The sequence below is a fragment of the Onychomys torridus genome, chromosome 2 (assembly GCF_903995425.1).
Source record: "Onychomys torridus chromosome 2, mOncTor1.1, whole genome shotgun sequence".
Taxonomy (NCBI): domain Eukaryota; kingdom Metazoa; phylum Chordata; class Mammalia; order Rodentia; family Cricetidae; genus Onychomys; species Onychomys torridus.
The window spans coordinates 123,777,717-123,799,067 of record NC_050444.1 but is presented as its reverse complement, the minus strand read 5'-3'; the positions used below and the strand labels follow the sequence as shown (position 1 = coordinate 123,799,067).

Below are 21,351 nucleotides of genomic sequence, written 5' to 3'. Positions count from 1 at the left end.
ATATGAACATCAGAGCTGGGGTAGAGACACATGGAACTTCAGTCAGTGTCTTGGCCAAAGATGATGACATTCAAGCAAAACACAGTCCCAACACAGAAACAATGCCTCCTCAGCTGCAGCCTCCCCTCGGAGCATGCTGTCCAGCCTGCCTGGTGTCTGCAGGAATCGGACCCAGAAGGCCATTGCCACCCCTGTGGGCGAGCATCCACTAGGATGCACAGGACCAGTCTTCAGTAGTGACATGGTGTGGCAGGGGCTGAAACACCGGCCTGAGCCGGAGCTTTGGCTCTCTTCCCACCTCAAGGAGGCTGAGCTGGAGTTCTTAGGCAGAGTCCCCACACAAGTCCATTCAGGAGGGAGGAAGCCCTGAACCAATACTAGACTTCCTACTAATGAAGGTCTGAGAAACTAAGAGGTGCTCTTATATGTACCCTGAGTTGCTGAAAAACAGAATGAGTTTGTTGTATTCACACTACCACTGGTGACCCCAACTATCCATGCTCACAAGATACACATATGGGAGCATGCTTTCCTGCAGCAGAATAGCCTTAAAATTAATAACATAACAGCAATGATGACCGTCTCCAGAGCCCTTATCCACACAAACTCTTCTCAGAGCCCTGTGATGAGCAGAGCAGAACACTGATCCCGAGAGAATGGCTCAGAGAGGAATGTGATGTGCCCGTGGTCACCAACGTGTCCACAGGCCCCACCCTGCCCTGCTGTGGGTCCCCAAGCTGCTCTCTTCCTGCTTACAGCAGCATCAGGACCACAATGGCAATGATCATAAGGACTCCAGCTAGGATGCAGAGGCCCAGGAAGATGATGTCACTGATGTCCTGGGACACCACCGTCCCTGGGCCCTCCAGGACCTCCGCCTCATCCCCGGATGGTGCCTCCTGAAGGTGCTCAGCCGTGGCAGCGTAAGGCCCGAGCCAGTGAGAGCCTGACAGCAAGTGGGCAGATGCCTCCTTGCGCCTCGGCTCACAGCGCACCTCATACTCATGGATGTCCTCGTGCCCAGCAGCAGAGAAGTCGATGTACAGCACACTGACGATCACAGAGGTGTTATTTCTTCTCTGTGGAGGTCACAGATACGTGTTCACGCCCAAGGAGCCTCTGGCTCTCCTGCTTCCTCTAAATATACATAGCCCCAATCCCACAGCTTTGCCACAGATTCCTTGACACTCTGAGCCTCAGAGTCCTCATCTATCCAAAGGGCAGAAGGGCCAGCAAGTTGGCTCAGTGGGTACAGGAACTCGCCACCAAGCCTGACAACTTGAATTCCATCACTGAAACCCAAATAGTGAAGGGAGAAAACTGACTCCCATAAGCTGTCCTCTGATCAACACACACACACACACACACAAATTTAAAATAATTATAAAAGAGGACACTGTGAGCGTGGACTGTCTTGAAGGGCATCAGACTTCATGGGCCAATGTCTGCTCTGGTTTCAAGGGGCTGAAAGTGAGAATACCAAGGTTGGGAGATGTAGCTTAGAGGCAGAGCACTTGACTCGTGTGTGTGTGTGTGTGTGTGTGTGTGTGTGTGTGTGTGTGTCTCCAGGTTCAACCCCCAGTACCAGCAAAAAAGCAAAAACAAACAAACAAAAACACCCCCAAACCAGCAACCGTGGAGTTGAGATTGTACTGGCAATACTTAAACCAGGTGTGGTAGTGCATGCCTGTAATTCCAGCACTTTGGAGGAAGAAGAAAACCCGGAGTTCAAAGTCATTTTTAATTACATGGTAAGTCAGCCTAGACTACCTGACACCCTGCCTCAAAAGGCCAAACAATAACAACAACAACAACAAAACCTACCTAACATCTGGGGCTATTTAGGATCCAGTTAAGTATATCAATTCATTTAATTCTCACAATTACGATGCCTTCTTGGTGTCATTAATATTTCCATCTCGCAGATAAAGAAACTGGGGCCTAGAGCTTAAATCAGTTGTTTGGGACCACGCAGCATACAAGCAACTGAGGCCACACACATGCCAACTCCACAGCAGACACTGCATTGCTCAGGCTGCCCAAACTGCCCCACCTGCCCCACCCGGGGCTGCCACTTTCGAGAAGGGTGTCTAAAACGTGCAGCTGCCTAAAGTTGGAGGGAATAAATAGGTGCAAGCAGCTGGGTCCTCCCATCATCCAAGACTGAGTGACACCCCCTTGGGAAGGTTTGAAGGAGTGTCATGTCTGTTTCACAGACTAGGGGACTTTAGGGCATTTCCAAGGTTGGGCTTCTGAAAGGCCCTGGATCCCACAGCCCCAAATAAGCCTCTACACCTGTGAGCTGGGTCAGCCTGCTCCCCACTCTCTAAGGGGAACTTGTAGCCTTGCTTTTGGACATACAGCCTCAGGACATGGGACAAAGGAAGGCAGGAGCTGATAGTGGAGGGAGATCAGAGAGGCTGGGCCTGGGGCTGAGATTTGCAAGGCTTGTATTAACTGCTCGCCTTTACCCTTCCAAGCTGATTCTATGGTCTATGGCCCTACATTTTGGGGCAGGGTGTAGTTCTGAAACTGAGTATTCATGAGTCCTTGGCTCTAGGACTTCATGATTTCATTTGTGGGACTCTTTGAGGGTGAAGGTGGGCATGTGTTCATGTGTGTGAGAGCATGTACATGTGTGTTTATGTGTTTGGAGGCTGCAGGTCAACTCTAGATACAGTCTCCAAGAGCTGCCCACCTTGTTTTATGAGGCAAGGTCTCTCACTGGGTGGGACCTGGGGCTTGAAGATTAGGTTAGATTGGCTGGCCAGTGAGCTCCACAGATAAGCCCGTCTCTACCTCCCCAGCATACACCACCATGCCTAGATTATGTAGCTCTGGCTGTTCTGGCCTGGAATTCACTATGTAAACCAGTCTGGCTTCAGAATCAGAGATCTACCTACCTCAGACTCCCAAACACTGGGATTAAAGTATATGCCAGGCTGGAGAGATGTCTCAGTGATTAAGAGCATGGGCTGCTCTTCCAGAGGTCCTGAGTTCAATTCCCAGCAACCACACGGTGGCTCACAACAATCTATAATGGGATCTGATGCCCTCCTCTGGCCTGCAGCCATACATTCAGACAGAGCACTCATACATTAAAAATATGTGTATACATAAATAAAGGTGTGTGCCACCACATTCATCTCTTAGGTTTTTTGGTTTTTAATAAACATGTCCTCATGCTTGCATGGCTAGCTCATTACTGACTGAGCCATCTCCGCAGCCTTCTGGAATTTGTCGCTTTCATTCCATGACACTGAATGTGGTTCTGTCCCAGAAAATCCCTAGGGGCCTCGAGGCATGAAGCAGAGGTGAGTACGGACTATCTTGGCAGCCAGACGCCCCTTGGCTTCCTTCTAGTGTTAAAGGACAATGGCTGCCTGGAAGCTGGGGAGGTACAATGAAGGACTACAGGGGCCAGGAGCAAGCGGCAGAGCACGGGCATCGGGCCAAACCAGCCTGTAAACCCCTGGGTTCCAGAGCTGGGGATAGGGGCAGACCACTGTTCCTTCCCTCCTCAGTCCCTTCCTAAGGACTCAGTTCAGGGTGCTGGGGCACTGCCCAGGGATTCTCTCAGGCCCCACCCACCCTGGCCTGGGTCCACAGCCTCCAGCATCCAAGCGTAGGAGAAAATTTTCATTTGTAAGCACAGTCTTTGGAGGGAGGTGGGTCCTTCTTTGAAAGCTCATTTGTTTGTGGAGCCCAGAGATGTACTGGGGTCACCAGGTTGGGGAGGGTGAGCAAGAGGAGAGCAGGGGGGTGGCTGTGCATATTAAAGGAATCAGGGTTTCCCCTGGGGAGCTCTCAAGGGAGGAGCAGGGAGGAAATTTAGGGTTGTCCACCACTGGGGTCTTTGGAAAGAGTGCCAGTAAGCTTGCATCCAGACCGGAGTGCACCACCAGAACCAGGAGAGAAACTGAGGATAGCAGGTGCCCTTCAGTAAGGCTCAGAGCCCATCTCCTATACCTCCCCTCCCCCTACCTGAGACTCTGTACCGCAGGTGTCAAAGCGGGCTTGGATCCGGAAGTTGCTACCAACTTCCTGGGCTGCACAGCTCCGGCTGCCCAGGTAGACCCTCGTCCGCTCCAGTGGGGCCAGTGCCTGGGCAGAGATCAGGATCTGGAAGTCCGTGCGGGAACAGCTCACATTCATGGGTACCACTGGAAGAGGAGGAAGGAACCTGAAACCTTGGGGCTGCAGGCAGACCCATCATCCCTAAGCCTTCCTGAAGGACAGCAGATGTGGAACAGAAGCCCAGAGGAGGGAAGGTACTTAGGACATCCTATAGGACTGAGGTGGGATAGTTACATGCAGTGCTCCACCAAGCCAATGGGTCTGTGAATTCTTAGGGCATGTGGTGTGCCCATGTCTCCAAGTCCTCTGAGGCCGACATAGAGCTTGGCAGACCAAGGAAATGCTGAATGAATGAATGAATGAATGAATGAATGAATGAATGAATGTGCTTGCGAGTGAGTGGAGACTAGTTCCTCACCACATTAAAAGTAATTGCCCATCACAGCCAGATACCCAGCAGTCCATCCCATCATTCAGTTAATACACTACTGACGGCCTCCTCTAAGGTGCAGTACACACAGACGCAACGTGAAAAAGCCAGCCACACCACCGCTTGTGCAGGACAGCGGATGTGGGAGGCACACAGGAGTGCTATGAAGGAAAGATAGGAAATCAAGGAAAGATAGAGGAGGGGATGGCTCTGAAGAAGCGGGGGAGGGGAACCTTGTTGTCCCACCCCGTGATGCCCTGAGATGTTGCGCACATCTCAAACCACGTCAGTTTTGGAAACGAATCTCTGAGAGGCGAAGCTGTGTGTTGTGGCTGACTTAGGATCTCAGACTGGGGGGGGGGGGGCAGGATTCCCTAGTTAACAGTCTGTCCATTACTATCTGCCAGCTCCCAGCATGCTCTGGGCTGTGACAGTGTGTGATTCTCAGTGTCTGGGACTTCAGGGGCAAGGGTGCATGCAGGGGTGTGTGCAAGGAAGAGGCAGGTGGGGGTTGGTAGCTATCTGGAAGAAAAAGGAGACCTGGCAGGCAGAGAGGCCTGGATCCCTCAGCCCTCTCTGGGAAATGTCTCAGACATATTTCAACCTCGAGTGTCTGGGCAGGCGGGGATTTATGGGTCCGCTGTCTCCCACGATGATCTCGGTGGCGCTGAACTGTGTGTCACCCCTGATTGATGCCGAGGCTGCCCTCTCTGTGGAGAGGCTGCCTACTGCCTGGGCCCCATCTGGTGCTGGTCCAGTGTGAGTACCCTGTCTGACCCTAGGCTCCCACTGGGACCTGTGTGGGGAGCACAGAAGGCCCTGAACAGGAGCCAGGATGACAGCTGCCCTCCCCTCCCTCCTCTCCAGAGATACCGCAGGAAGAGGCAGTCTAGATCACTCAGCCCGCCCAGGCTGGGCCTGAGAGACAGGCTCTCAGAGGCAAACCAGAACCTGTAGACCCTTCAATCCAGGTCCCTGCTGTACAGGTGGGACAACCAGGATCTGGGGACCAAAAGTGATGCTCCAGGTCACAGGACCGAACCTGAGTGGTACCTGGTCTCACAATATTCTCCTTGTCCATGAAGAATCATAGGAGACAATGCCAAAGGTCACAGCTGTCCTTCCCACAGGGATGGCCCCGTCTAGGCCCAGAAGGGAAGGGTGACTTTGTGCAAGTCTCTATGTGCCACGAGCTTGCAGCAGCTGTTTCCTGCCCCACTGCCAGGGCCCCCCAGCTCCTCTGCTGCTGGGGATGAGTAAAGAGGGTCCTCTCACTGCTGAACAGGCCTGGGCCTGTGAGAGGAAGATGTCCTCAGAGCCAGACATACCCTACAGCCTTCACTCTGCACCTGACACTCTTCACCAGTCCTGTACAACTGAGTCCACGGTACAGAAGTTGGAAAAGCCTCAATACCAGCTTCCCCAGCCACCTCTGCAGCAAAAGCATGGCCACGTGACTGATTTGAAACCAAAGTGACCAAGACAAAGCATTGAGAGAGCTTCAAAAACGCTTTGGCAAGCCGGGCCGTGGTGGTGCACGCCTTTAATCCCAGCACTCGGGAGGCAGAGGCAAGTGGATCTCTGTGAGTTCAAGGCCAGCCTGGTCTACAGAGTGAGTTCCAGGACATCCAGAGCTACAAAAAGAAACCCTGTCTTGAAACCTGCCCCTCCCCAAGTGCTTTGGCTTTCTGGATAATGGGATTTTTGTGGCTGGCACCTCCCAGCCTCGAATGTGGACATGATGCCTGCGTTTTGGGGCAGTCATGTTGCAAACACATGTCTGAGTATCTCAGAGGTACCATCAGGACATTCTGAGTCCCTGGACCCCCACAATAGTTGCTGGCTAGCACACGGCTGGGTGAGGATACACACGTGCCTTTTGTCTAGTCGGCAATTCTGAATGGTACAGGCAGGCTGGGGCATCCTGCATCTCAGTGTTTCAGCTAACACTCGCCATTGATAACGTGACAGTTTTTGTGCATTAGTCCTGGAAACTGGATCAAACATCTGAGAGACATCGAACCGACAAGAAAAGGAGCCAGGTGGGGAAGAATTAGGAATCTGGTGTCAGAAACTAGGAAAGGAGAGTCCTGTGGCAGTGGAAATAAGTGAGGGCCACACCAGAGTAGCTTCAAAGGTCCTCAGAGCAGGCCACTTAGTAGGGCCTGGAGGATACCATAGAGGGGTGAGTCACAGTGAACAGGAAGATGGCCATGGGGTTCCCCAGGGCCCACACTCTCAACTCATCTGACCTCCAATGTAGGCCACAGAGAAGCCCCTGCCAGAGGTGCTGCGGTCAGTGTGCAGCAGAAGCAGGAGCTGGTTGTGACGGGAGGTGACAGGCGGTGGCAGGTGATGACCACACCACTTCCCCAGGAGCTGTGCCTCCTCACTGGCCCCATCAAAGGCCGCCAGATGGTCAAAGTCACAGGTTCTGGTCAGGCTGTTGGGCTCCTCCAAACCCAGGTCCAGGATGAAGACCTTGACCCGGTAGCCGGGGGGCAGGCGGATGGTCCAGTGGCACCGGATGTTGTTGGGGTAGGAGCCAGGGTACTGTGGGCTGGAGAAGTTTCCACGCACAGCCGTGAATACCTCCTGGCATTCTCCTGGGGAGGAGGAAGTAAGATTCACTCACACACAATCAATGACAAATAACTAAAGTCTGAGGCACCCCTGGGAGACGGCAGAACCTTCAGGAGGTGAGGCCCAGTGGAAGAAGGTTGGCTCACTGCGAGGAGGCCCTCGGAATGGGCGCTGGGCCCCGGTCCCCTCCTTTTTCTGGCTCTGCTTCCTGGCTGTCATGAGGAAGCAGCTCTTTGCTTCCCGCCGTGATGTCCTGCCTCACCACAGGCCCGGAGACCACAGCTGACAGTCCCCGGACCTCTGAAAGTGCTCCCATATCTGTGCTCCCATACCCGTGTCTGTCTCAGGTACAGAGAGCTAACATTCTGTCAACACACCAGTGCTCGGTTCTGCAGGCCACCAGCCCCCTGCGCCTCTGCACATACTGTTCACGCCCTTGGCGGACTTCGTCACGGCGCTGCTCAGTTCCTCCTCCAGGAAGTCCTCTGTGATTCTGCCTGTTAGCACTCATGACAGTGACTTATCATTGTGGACTGTGGGTTCTCCGAAGCACATCCATCCTTACGTGCACACATTACGTAGCACATGCCAGGCACATGTACAAGGAGCAGCTAGCTCACCCGCAGGCAGGGGAATGGACAAAATCGAGAGGAGGTAGATAAAAGTATGAGGAATTCTCTCAGCCAGTGGTTCTCAACCTTCCTAATGCTGCGACCCTTTCATACCGTCCCTCATGATGCAGTGACCTCCAGCCATAAAATAATTTTCATTGCTACTTCATAACTGTAATTTTACTACTGTTATGAATCATGGTGCAAACAACTGATATGTAGGATATCCGATATGAGAGCCCCATGAAAGGGTTGTTCAACACCCCCTGTGGGGGTCCAGACCCACACGTTGAGAACCACTGCTCTAAGGAGTTTAGAAGGGATTGATCCCATCTGAGCAGAAAGTCTTACAGAGGATGTGATAGGGTTAGGCCTTGGCATTGGCCCAGAGGGTGTGCCCTTCTAGACAGGGCAGAAAATCCAACCCCCAAGGACACAGCAAGCCTTAACTGAATTCCCCAACAAAGCAGTAGACAGGGGTCTACAGACACAGGTGCTGGCCCCTCCTACCTGAGAAGTAGTGGGCCTTGAAGCCCCGGCCTCCAATGTTGAAGTCAGACTTGAAGATCACCTGCAACTCATGGCCCAGGGACACAAGGGTGGGGGGTCTGGTGCGGCCACAGTAGTGGTGCCCGTGGGCAGGGCCAGGGGCTCCAAGCACAGCCACATAGTCATACATGCATTCATGGCTGCCCTCCACCTGGAAGTCCATGAACACCAGCTTGACGGCGGCAGGCCCTGAGGCACGGATCAGCCAGTGGCACTCCACGTTGTTGGGATAGTTGTTGGGGTACTCGGGGCTGCTGAGGACTCCCGACAGGCCAGTCAGGACACCGCCACACACATCTGCAAGGGAGTCCATTTGAGCTGACCTCTTCTCTGGGGAAACGCTGCTCCACCATCACCCATGCCTGACAGGCACAGATCTGTACCCAGACCCATATGACACCCATCTTCTATAGTAAGAGGTCAAGGAACTTAATCTCTCTAGGCCTGAGTTCACCCAGGTATAAAGACCTGAGTGCAAGGGGTTTATTTGAAGGTCAGGGATCTCCAGGTGGACATAAGGGGGTGAGATGAGGTGGCAAAGTGTCCTAAAGGGAGCTGCTGAACCCCATAGGGAATTCTAGTGAAGCATACACCTGAGTCACATCACTCCTGGAGCTGTGTGGTGGTGGGAAGGAGAATACCCTCGGTAGGCTCATATACTTGAATACTTCGTCTCCAGTTGGTGGAACTGTTGGGAAGGATCAGGAGGTGTGGCCTTGTTGGAGGAGGAGCGTCACTTGGGGCAGGCTTTGAGATTTCAAAAGCCCATGCCATTCCCAGTTAGCTAACTCTGCCTTAAACTGGTCCGTCCAGAGGTGAGCTCTCAGCTGCTGCTCCAGTGCCATGTGTGCGTGCCTGCTGCCATGCTCCCCACCATGATGGTCATGAACTCTCATCCTCTGCAACTGTGAGCCCTAAATAAACAGCTTCTTTTATAAGTCGTCGTGGTCATGGTGTTTTGTCACAGCAACAGGAAAATGTCCAGGAAAACTGGAGAGTCTCAGCGGGAGACTGCAGACACCAACAAAGCCCACCAACGGAGACAGGAAGACTGTTAGGACAACACCAAAATGACAGAGGCCAAGAACTATGGGCAGGTCACCCAGCCAGCAAGCAGAGCAGGAACCCAGAACATTAGCTGTAGCTACGTGGCCAGAGCATGGTGGTGGGCAGCTAAGGGCTGGCTTCCTGTCCCAGGACTCCTCAGCTGTGTGATCTTAGGCAATCACATCCCCTCTCTGGCCATCTGATTTACTGAGAATGAGACAGTAAGTGGAGATGGTCTGTGATAGCCCATCAATTAACATCAACAAACTGAGCAGAAAGACGCTTCAGATTCCATGCTAATGTTGCAATTCCAACATGCCCATGTGTGGTGTATGTGTGTTTACATATGTGTGGACATTCATGCCCATGCGGGTAGGTTATGTTTGGAGGTCAGAGGAGGACTTCAGATGCCCTTCTCCATCATTCTCTGATCTGTCTGTCTGAGACAGTGTCTGTCTCTGAACCTGAAACTTTCTAATTTTCAGCTAGGTTAGACAGATGGCCAACAAGCCCCCCACCAGGGCCACAGGTACACACGGCCATGCCTGGCCTCTCATGTGGATGCTGGGGGCCCAAAAGCCTCTCACTCACACAGCAATCTCCCCAGCACAGTTATCTTATAGTATAATAAAAGACAGGACCCAGATATAAGAGTTACATATCTTATACATAATTTAGCCAGTGGAGTCCATCCATATCCACTGTTTGTCAGTGACTGGCTTCTCACAAGTCAATGCTGGAAATGTGAACGTGGGGCCAGGGTAATAGCTCGGCCATTAAAGCATTTGCTGAGCAAGCAGAAAGACCAAATTTTATCCCCAGCATTCCCATAAAAGTCAGACATGGTAGCTCACACTTGTAATCTTAGGGCAGGGGAGGTGGAGGCCACAGCCACTCTAGCTTAATTGGAGAGCTTCAGGTCTCAGTGAGGTGGCTCCTGAAGTAGATTTCTGGCTTACACACATGCACCCACGCACGCACACATGCATGCAAACACATGCATACACACACGAATGTGAACTTGTGAAATGAGTGCATATCATCAAAATGCCACCTTTATCTTTTTAGCTATCAAAGACCAACAAGACACCACTTCCTGTTATCAGCTATTCCTGTTTGCAAAGATGATGGAAAGCATTGCCTGTGACGTCAGGACTTTGACACCTTAATGTCCCAGACTCCCGGGCCTAGATCTCCACGTGCTAATCCCATCAGCCTCTTGTTCTTGTGTCTTAACAGCACAGTTCTGTGCTTCTAAATTCAGCAGGGGCCACTGTCCTGCCTGAGTCCTATGATGGCTGGGAGTGGACTTGTGGACATGGGCATCTGTGGCTGTCCTGCTTGGGCTGACACAGAGGCATCTGATCTCATCCTGGGGAGAAAGGAGGGCTTTAGGGTCTGTACACAGGAACTCAAAGACAGGAGGAGGAGGCAAGGAGAAAGGTGAAGAGCAGGGCTGGGGCTCCACCCCATGAGGCTAGGTGGCAGGGGACAGCCTGCTTGGAGGCGTCAGGATTAGGGAAGGACTGGTAAGGAATACAACACAGGGAAAGGCCTAAAAGAGGAGGAACCACGGGTTCTAAAAGCTCCTGCCTCTGACACCCGGGGCCCAGGCAGGGGAAGGAGGCAAGAGCTACAGGACTTCAACAGCAGGAACAGCTGGCATCCTCCTGTGGCCTGATGTCAGCAGAGGAGTGCTGCAGGCCTCCTCTCAGGGAAGAGCAAGCTGCCAGGGAGCCAGCAATCAGGGAGGAAGCAGAGAAGTATTATAGAGGTAGCAGGGAGTGGTTCCCAGCGAGGTCACGAGTGTGACCCTGTAGGTGGTGCTATGCTAAGACACTGCCTACTCACCTCCCCATGCCCTGCCCACCCCCCCACCTCCCCCCACCCCGACCTCCTGCAGCCCTTCTGCCAAGTGTCCCCTGACCTTTCTGGTAGCCTGCAGAAAAGCCTCGGCTGGCCACATGCTTGTCTGAGTGGAAGATGACAGACATGACGTGCCAGGACGAGGTGAAGGGTGGTGGGGGCACCTGGCCGCAGAACCTGCCCAGAAGATTGCCTTTGTCTCCAGAGGCCCCGTTGTAGATCTCCAGGAAGTCAAAGCCACAGGTGTCGTGGTACTCCAGGTCAAAGGCGTGGAAGGTGAGCAGCACAGAGGACCCCTCGGCCACCACGATCAGCCAGCTGCACTCCGTGTTGTAGGGATACAGGCTTGGGAAGTTTGGACTGGAGAAGTTCCCGGCTGGTGCGGAGAGCACACCCCCACACTTGACACCTGAGGCAGGAGAACAGGGTGGTGGAGAGTCAGCTCTGGGGTCTTGAATACACAAGGCAAGTCTGGGGCCTTGAGGGTGCAGAGAAAACAAGGCAGAGTCCTAAATCACTCTGGGTATGCGCCTGAGCTCTCTCAGGCGTTCACATTTCTTTCAGATATGAAGCATTCTTCTGACCACTCAATAAATATTGTTTGAGCACTGGCCAGTGTTCTTAGATGCCCGAGGACTGCAGGAATAAAGAGCTTGCTCTCAGGGCGTGCATGTTCTGGTGGGAAGACAATAAACACAAACCAACCGTGGAGCAGACAGGAGAGTGGTCAGCTCTGAGGAGAACAAGAACAAGAAGGCCCGCGAAGCCAGGCATGGTGGCACACACCTTTAACCCCAGCATGAGGAGAGAAGAGGCAATCGGATCTCTTTGAGCTCAAGGACAGCCTGGTCTACATAGTGAGTTCCAGGCCAGCCAGGGCTACGTAGAGAGACCCTGTCTCAAAAATAAATAAATAAACATTAAATAAATAAATAGAGCCAGGCGATGGTGGTGCATACCTTTAATTCCAGCATTTAGGAGGCAGAGGTAGGTGGACCTCTGTGAGTCTGAGGCCAGCCTGGTCTACAAAGCAAGTTTCAAGATATCCAGGACTACACAGAGAAACTCTGTCCTGAAAAACCAAAACCAACCAACCAAACAAACTAACTAACTAAAAAGGCAAATGAATAGAAAATAATAAATAATTTAAAAGGAAACAATGAAATTATAAAACCAGAATTTGGCAACCTTTAATGGAATACTAGGCTAGAAGCATGTAACGTCTGTTCAGTCACCCAGGAAAAGGATGATAAGAGGGAAAACCCAGGTTGGCCACACAGGTATTCTCTGGGAAGCTCACTCAACGTTGCTAAGCTTTCAGAAAACAAACAAACAAACAAACAAAACGGTCAGAATAGCTTCAGACCGGCCTCAAACTTGTAATCCTGTTGCCTCGGGATCTCAAACGCCGAGATAAGAGATGTGAGCTAGTACGTCTGGTTCAAATGTTTGAAAAGCATAAAAAGATACAACCTAGTATCACACCTATACTATAGCACACACCTATAAGGGAGGTACTCTGGGGGCAGAGGCAAGAGGACTGTAAGTTTTAGGCAAGCCTGGGCTACACAGCAAGACCATTATTCAAAGTAATAATAACAGCCACCACCACCACCACAGCAGCAGCAGCAACAGGGTTTACAGAGGCAGGAGGGAGACTGGGCGGATGGGTGTGGAGTGATCAGGATGTATCGTACACGTGTATGAAATGCTAAGGAACAAATTTATTAATAAGAACAAGCCAAGAGGGAACTGTATATAGTAGAATGCCATGCAACTTGAAGTGCATACACACCATTACTCACTGAGTCTACTTCTTTTTGTTTTTCAAGGTAAGGGCTTAGCTATATAGCCCAGGCTAGCCTTGAATTGCAAATCTACTTGCCTCAGCCTTCCAGGTGCTAGGATGAAAAGAGTGTGTGTGTGTGTGTGTGTGTGTGTGTGTGTGTGTGTGTGTGTACTCCTGGACTCAGGCGGTCCTTCTGCCCAGCCTCCCCAGTGTCTGACTATACTCACTAGTAGATCAGTAGACAAGTAAACTCACTTGGATCCTCTTGCATTGGCTCCTGAGTTTAGGACTGCAAGCATGTACCACTGCACATAGCTAAAGGAACATTTGGGGGGAGGGGGTTTCTGTGCACATGTGTGCACAGGAAGGCCAGAGCTTAACTTCAGATGTCCCTCAGATGCTATCCATCTTGTGTTTTGAGACAAGTTTTCTTTTCTTTTTTTTTTTTTTTTTAAAGATTTATTTATTTATTATGTATACAGAAAAGGGCACCAGATCTCATTACAGATGGTTGTGAGCCACCATGTGGGTGCTGGGAATTGAACTCAGGACCTCTGGAAGAGCAGTCAGTGCTCTTAACCTCTGAGCCATGTCTCCAGCCCGAGACAAATGTTCTTATTGACCTGGGGCTCACCAAGTAGGCTAGGCTGCCTGGCTGGTGGCCCAGGGATCTGCTTGTTCCCACGTTCCCAGCCCTGGGATTACAAACACGTGGCGTTATTCCATAGCTTCTGGATCTTGAACCCTCTCAGGTCCTCTTGCTGGCGTGGCAAGTACTTGACCAACTGAACTATTGCTCCAGCTTATAGAAGAACACTCTTTCATGCAATAAAAAGTTATTTTGAGGCTGGAGAGTCGGCTCAGTGATGAAGAGCATTGGCTGCTTTTTCAGAAGCCTTAGTTTGATTCCCAGCACCCACATGACAGCCTACAACTGTAGCTCCAGTTCCAGGGGCCTCTGATGGCCTCTTCTGGCCTCCACAGCCCTGCAAGGGGCGCACAGACATACATGCAGGCAAAATACTCACACACATAAAATAAAAATAAGTAAATCTTCAAAATGTAGACTTTTATTTACTACTACATGTTCGCACATGTGTGTGCATCATGAGGATGGGGAAATGCCATAGCACGCATGTAGGAACTTAGGACAACTTTGCAGGGGTCAAACTCAGGTCATCAGACTCTTGAGACAAATGTTTTTACTTGCTGAACCACCTCACGGGCCCTACAGAGGAATATTCTTTTCTTTTTTTTTTTTTTTTAAAGATTTATTTTGGTTTTAAATTACGTGTACTCATGTGTACCCATGAAGGCCAGAGGTGTCAGATCCCCTGGGACTATAGTAACAAGTTGTGAGCCATCTGATGCTGTGAGTGCTGGGAACAGAACTGGACTCCCTTGGAAGAGCAGTCAGTGCTCTCAAGTGCTGAGCATTCTTGCCAGCCTCAGGAACATTCTTAATCAAACCGCGAGGCTCCTCCACTTGGGCAAGCCAAGGATGAAGAACTTCATTCTCCCAGTACTTCAACAATAAATGGCGAAGGGGCACAACTGGATTAGGAACCAACCATAATGCACGGCTCTTTCTCAGGTTTTTATTTGTGTTACTGACTTCATTTTGCAGATGAGAAGACTAAGCCCCGCAAGGGGAAATTACAGCAGCGGACATCTTTTGCTCAGCACTCTCTCTTCTAACTTGTGGGACCCCAGGCTGCCTGTTTCAGACGTTGCCTTGGCTCCTTGTAGTAATCCTGACCTGTGGGGAGGCTAAGTGTTCCAGGCCAGGGTCAAGCTCTTCTCAGAATGTCTGGGGTAGGGTGTCTCTTCCTCATTGGTCCCTAAGCTAGCATTGGGAGCCCTGGGGGTCCAGGTTCAGGACTATGGAAACATGTCCACAGATAGCAAGAGCCACGAAGAAAAAAAAATTGGCCCTGGGCCAAGAGGCCCTGGCTGCTGGCAGGCTCAGCTCCATCCCTGCCACCGTGTATACAGCTTGGGTCCTGTCACTTGCAGCCACAGGAACCCTCAAGGACACACTTGAATAAAGTCTCCAAGCCACAGGTCTGTGCTGATTTGCACTGAGCCTCCCCTGCAGGGGAGCTCACAGAGGAGGTGGTACTGGGAGAGTCAGGCAAGCCAGGTGAAGCCACACTGTGTGACATGCCTCATCCTGCATCGCATGGGGTTATGGGATAGCAGTATTAAGGGAGAGATGAGACCCACAGAGGTGATATGAGCCAAGAGGGAAGGCAGATTACATTGACTCCATCACTCAGCCTCTGTGGACCTCAGCCATGCACCTGTGAAGTGGGTGCTACCCTTGTCCTTACTGACTGGTCCAGGTGCTGGGGAGACAGGCACTGAGGGCCCATGCAGGGGATAGGTCACATGATTTGTCCCTGCCTGGGCAGGTGGCATGGCAAGAAGACCTTTTTTTCCAGCGCCCACTCTGTCCTTCTACCAGAGTCAGAGTGGAACTCCTGTGGCCTCGGTGGCCCTGAGCACCAGCACAAATGGGAGTCTTGCCCATCAGGATCCAGCCAGGCAGACTAACCCTCAGGGTCATGCCGAGGCCATCCAAGCCCTCAAGGTTAGTAAACAGCAACATACACGTCCTATTCCCCAGGCATGGCTGAGACCCTGAGGTGCTCACCCCAATTCTGCCAGCATTGGGGTGACCGGCAAGCCACCTCTTCCCTCTTGGCCCCTAGTGGAGCTTGAGGAAGACAAGTTATGGGGGCTGCTTGCTGAGCCCCAGCCCCCAGAAAAAGCACCCACTGCAGAATGGTGAAATTATTTTACAAGCTTCTCACAGAACACCTGGAGGAGCAGAGAGACACAAATTACAGACTCAGAGCCTGGGGTGGAGGAGCCCTGGGAACCTGAGGAGGAGCATCTGAGCCCAACAGAGGATGAGGAGGGCTCCGTGGAGGAAGTGACGTGACGTAAGGGTGAGCACAAGAGAAGCGAGGACTGGCTACATGGTTCAGGATCAATGCTCTTGCCACCAAGCCTGGCCACCTGAACTTGATCCGCATACACACATGGTGGAAGGAAGGAAGGAGAGAACCAGCTCCCCCAGCTTGTCCTCTGACCTCTACATGTGTGATGCAGCACACCCATGTGCACTCACCCCCTAAACACACAATACATGTAATTGAGAGAAATATTTCAAAGAGAAACAAGATCCTTCTAAGAGATTCCAGGAAGAATTTCTTCCCAGGCATGGGGACAGTGGGGTGTAAGATCCCCTGGGGAAGGCATTCTCAGAAGGAGTGTGGTTCCAGGCAAGAACACAGAGCTAGCACACCAGGGACATCGAATGGCACAGTGAGGAATTTGGCACCACTGGCTGCAGTGGGAAGTGCGGTAGGCTCCCGGAACAGAGGGACCTTCCCACCAGCAGCCTTCCACACTCCTGAGCCATTCCGTTCCCACACAGCCACTGGGTGGCCCTGTACCTGCCCCTGAGCCCTGAGTTTCTTCATCTGGAACAAAGGGCCAGTCCTCACCTAGGACTTTGTTCTGAGGATAAAATGTTCTTATGTATGTGAAGCAAACAGCAGGCGCTCACACAATGCTGTGTCCTTCACTTCTCGGGGACAAGCATACACTCCACTTCCTGGCTCGGGCTTCTTGAGGCCCTGGGTCCTCCACACTCCCCTCCCATCCTCTCGGTTGGGTTGCGGTTGCAGTTGCTGTTGCTGGATCACCTACCTTCCGTGGCTTGGGTCCCAGGACCCGAGTCCAGCAGTACCATTGCCAGCAATAGGCAAGCCCCCAGCTCAGCCAGCATCTCCTCACTGGGGGTCCCCCACCAAGGCGGAGTTCAGGGGTCAGGATCCAAGGGTCTGAGAGGAGAAAGCGAGGTGGGGTTGGAAGGGCCTCCAAGTAAATGGTGGTGTGAATAATTCATCCGGCCCTCGAATTAGTAAGCCGATCCCAGGTGCTTCCTTCACTCCTCACTGAGGTGACGGATCTGGTGTCACCAGGTTGACACGTACTGAGAACGGCAATGGCCACCCTGCATCAGGAAGGAAATGGGGGTAGTGGACAAAGGGCCTGAATTCCAGGGCCAGGCAGATCTGTGGGGCTTGGCCTTCGGAGCAACTGGCACAGCCATTCAGCCCGGCCTCTGGGGCTCCTGGGGAAAACAATAAATGAGATCACGTGTGCTCGTGTATGCAGTAAGCACTCAGAATGTGCTGGAGCACATAGCAGGTGCACGCTCCTGTCTTTCTCCACCCTCCACTGCACAGGGAGCTGAAAGGAGTCTAATGTTTATGGGACAGATGGGACTTGCTTCCTTCTGATGTGAAAATTCGGCTCAGAGGGAGGGAGAAGGAGCTGGCGGGCAGCTGATGAGTCTTTCTCAAGGAAGAATGCATCTGGAGTAGCAGAATTGGCACTTCGGGTTTCTGCTCTGAGTCCTAATGCAATAGCCACTGGGCACGGTCTGTAGTGTAACCAGAACAGTACGTGTGCCTTTGCTGATCCACTAGGCCTCATGGCCACATCGCTGGACCCAGGCCCCATGCTAGGAGCTGAGCCTGCAGAAGTGCCCTGAAGAGTCCTGTGTCCCGCAGAAAATGGGATTGTTTTTCCCTCTAGGAATCTTTCCCTTTGATTCAGCCTACCACATGTTCTTTTCTAAGTTTCTTTTTTTCTCTTTCTTATGTGCTTGCTCATGTCACGTGCACACACACACACACACACACACACACACACACACACACACACACACACACAGAGCCATGCCATGTGTGGAGGCCAGAGATCACCCTTGAGTGCTATTTCCCAGGAGCTATCCACCTTGATTTTTGAAACAGGGTCTCTTATTGAATCTAGAATTCCCCAGTGAGCCCCGGGGATGCAGTTGCCACCCGCCACCCCCTCCCTATGATGAAATAACAAATACTTGATATCATATCATGCCTGGTTTTTATGAGTGCTAGGGATCGAACTCAGGTCCGTGTGTGTGTGTGTGTGTGTGTGTGTGTGTGTGTGTGTGTGCGCGCGCGCGCGCGCGCGCGCGTGCGCGTGTGTAAGCACTTTCCCACATCTCCCCAGTGCCTTCACCATGTATTTCTAATCTCTGTGTCCAGGCAGAGCCTGTACTTGACCTGGGGCGCTGGGAGAAAATGGGACATATGTTCACCACCTTTGCAGTAAGGGCAGGGCCTGGGCTCTGGTTTCTGGTGTACTGAAGTCAGTGCTGGCTGTCCCACTGCCTAGCTGAGGGTCTGTGAAAGTAAGCCTTCTCTCAGAGGCCCAGCTTCCTCCACTGAAAGAGGTGGCTGCAGCCTGCTAGTCTTCAGCAGGATTATCTGAGACAGGGATGGATGTCTTACCAGCCTGGCTCACCACACCACAACAAGTATGCTTTTCATCTACCCAAGAGGAACCCAGCTGTCCATCTGCCAGAGCACATGTCGCCTCTGGCCCATCCTTTTGTCAGGCCGTCCCCAGGGAGCCCTCGGCTGCTGGCAGAGGAGGCCACCTGGAAGGTGTTCAGCAGAGGGCATCAGGAATGGTAAGACTGAGACCGGCTTATCCGTGGAACTGGATGGAAAAGAAAGGGAAGTTCTGGGCAGGCTGAGAGGTAAAGCTTTCATCAAGCACTATATGAATGAAGGGAGCTGAGCGGGAGGTGCAGCGCACACCTTTAATCCTAGCACTCAGGAGACAGAAGCAGGCAGACCTCTGAATTCTACAGAGGAGTTCCAAGACAGCCAGGGCTACACAGAGGAACTCTGTCTCAACAACAACAACAATAATGATAATGACGATGTTTATGGGTGAGGGGTGGAGCATGGTGCTGGGGTGCTCAGGTGGCTCACATGCACACACCTCCCAGGTGGCTCACATGCACACTCCTCCCAGGTGGCTCACATGCACACTCCTCTCAGGTGGCTCACATGCACACACCTCCCAGGTGGCTCACATGCACACACCTCTCAGGTGGCTCACATGCACACACCTCCCAGGTGGCTCACATGCACATTGGGTATATAATGTGGCTCACATGCACACACCTCTCAGGTGGCTCACATGCACACTGGGTTGGTAATGTGGTCACATGCACACACCTTTCAGGCAGGACAGCATACAGTTGGTTCCACAGTTGACAGGGGATTGAGCCGATGTTCCACGATTGTGTCAGGGTCTTGGGGTAAGTTCTAGCACAAGAAGACCCTAGAATGAGCAGTCTGTCTGGCAGGTAATCCCAGGAGTGCAGAGTCGGATGGGGGACAGGATGGGGGAGGGGGTAACTCAAGGAATGCTGGTCAGAAGAAGGGCTCAGCCTAGGCTGGCCAGCATAGACAATGTCCTCAACTCACTGATCTTAGCTCCCAGCTCTGCTTCAAGTGGCTTCAAAGGCAGTATGTGCCCAGCCTTTCTAACCTGTGCCTGGCCCCAAAGCCTGGGGCAGGAGGGCCAGGGGTATAGACAGAGCTCTGCGTTGAAGAGTGAACACCACCAGCCTGTGAGGGCACCACTGGGACATCTACTGAGCAGTCACAGAAAGACTGTCACTGTTGTGACTTGGTGACTCCAGACTCCTCACCCCACCTCTGACACGTTTGTTTCTGGCACCACTGTCTGTGAATACCTTCTCAGTCACTCCACATCCCTGGGAACCTTCACAGTTCCCACAACTCAACAGCTTCTGTACTGAAACACCCACTATCCCCATCCTTAACTTGTCCTGTGGTATTTCCCACCAGGTCAGGGCACAACCGACCCACCAAGGCCAAACCATGGACACTGCCTCAACTCCCCTGCCTCACACCCACAGGCACTGTCACAGTGGAGCTTCACACCCTGAGTGACTTCCAAAGAAAGACATGGCTGCCCTGGCTCAGCATCTCTTCTGCTCTCCGCAGCCTTCTCACTGGCCTGCATCCCCACCCATCACTCTACCCAGATCTTTCTAGAATGCTAATCAACCCCCCACATCGTCCTCTGTTCAAAGTCTTCTGCTTGGCTTTCATGCCCTTTCAGGGCACCCTGACAGCTCATCCCAGACTTCTGACTTCTTCCCTGTGGTGAGTTGAGTCCTGAGTCCCTGTAACCAGTCATTTTTCTCACTTCCCTGTGTACAACAGGCCCGGGAGTCTGGATCATACATCTTTCCACCCATTGTCCATGGTGGACTCTTCCTCAGCCCACAAGCTGGGGGCACACTCCAACAGAGAGGATTCCTGCACACTGTCCTCTGCCCTCATGGTCTCCATCCAGTGCCCAGCATGGGACTCAGCCCTGAGCACAGCCTTGTGCTGGTTAGTTTTGTGTCAACCAACTTGACACAAGCTAGAGTCATCTGAGAGAACCTCAACTGAGAAAATGCTCCCATCAGATTGGCCTGTAGGCAAGCCTGTGGAGCATTTTCTTGCTTGGTGATTGACAGGGGCCGGCCCATTGTAGGCAGTGCCATCCCTGAGCAGGTGGCCCTAGGGTATTATAAGAAAGAAAATTGGGAGCTGGAGAGATGGCTCAGTGGTTAAGAGCATCTATTGACCTTGCAAGAAGACCTGGGTTCAGTTTCCAGCACCCACATAGTGGCTTAGAACTGCCTGCAACTCCAGTTCCAAGGGATCTAGTGCCTTCTCTGACCTCCTCTGGCACTAGGCATGCACGTGCTACACATACATGCATATAGGCAGAACACTCAACCACATTTAAAAAGAAACAAAAACAAACAAACAAACAAAAAACCCATCAAAGCAAGCAAACAAACTGAGCAGGCCAGTAAGCAGTGCTCCTCCATGGCCATTTCCTTCCGTTCCTGCCTCCAGGTCTCTGCACTGGGCTCTCACCCTGTCTTCCCTTCAAGATGGACTAGAAGCTGTGAGCTGAAATACACCCATTTCCTCCCCAATTTGCTTTTTGGTCATGGCGTTTATCACAGCAATAGAGACCTAACTAAGATCTTCGTCTTTGCCCTGTGCCTCATCTCACTCAACCTGGATGCTCAGCAGCCACTTAGGAACCGAACCATCCAGAGGCCCACAGCTGGCAAGTGTCCCTCTCCCTTTGGACTCACGCTTGCAGCTGCAATAGAATACCAGACTAGTCAGCTCATAAACAGAACATGCTTATTCCTCAGCGTTCTGGAAGCCAGGAGTCCAAAATCCGGTAAAGCACTGTGTCCTGGCCAAGTCCTCCCATGGTGAGAGAGGCCAGGGTCTCTCTGAGGTCTCTTTTATAAAAGTATTAATCTCCAAAAGGTTAATCACTTCCCAAAGGCTGGCATCTCCACTGCAACTGTGGGCTAGGATTTTAGCATATAAATGCTGGGGACACAAACACACAAACATTCTTTCCCACAACCCCTGTCCCCGCTCCCGGGGTGGCAGGATGGTATCTGGTGCAGAAGTTAAGCCTGGAACTTC

The 21,351-nt window shown here is 52.1% G+C and overlaps 1 protein-coding gene across 1 annotated transcript; it reads right to left on the bottom strand.

Annotated features, from left to right (window-relative positions):
- Nucleotides 1-752: 752 nt before the first annotated feature.
- Cdcp2 (CUB domain containing protein 2) lies at nucleotides 753-16,751 on the bottom strand. The gene is made up of 6 exons (XM_036177037.1): nucleotides 16,673-16,751; nucleotides 11,225-11,572; nucleotides 8,212-8,547; nucleotides 6,760-7,113; nucleotides 3,985-4,163; nucleotides 753-1,079 (listed from the first exon to the last, which is right to left on the bottom strand). Exons 1-6 carry the CDS (start codon nucleotides 16,749-16,751, stop codon nucleotides 753-755), a joined length of 1,623 nt encoding a protein of 540 aa, XP_036032930.1.
- Nucleotides 16,752-21,351: the final 4,600 nt, after the last annotated feature.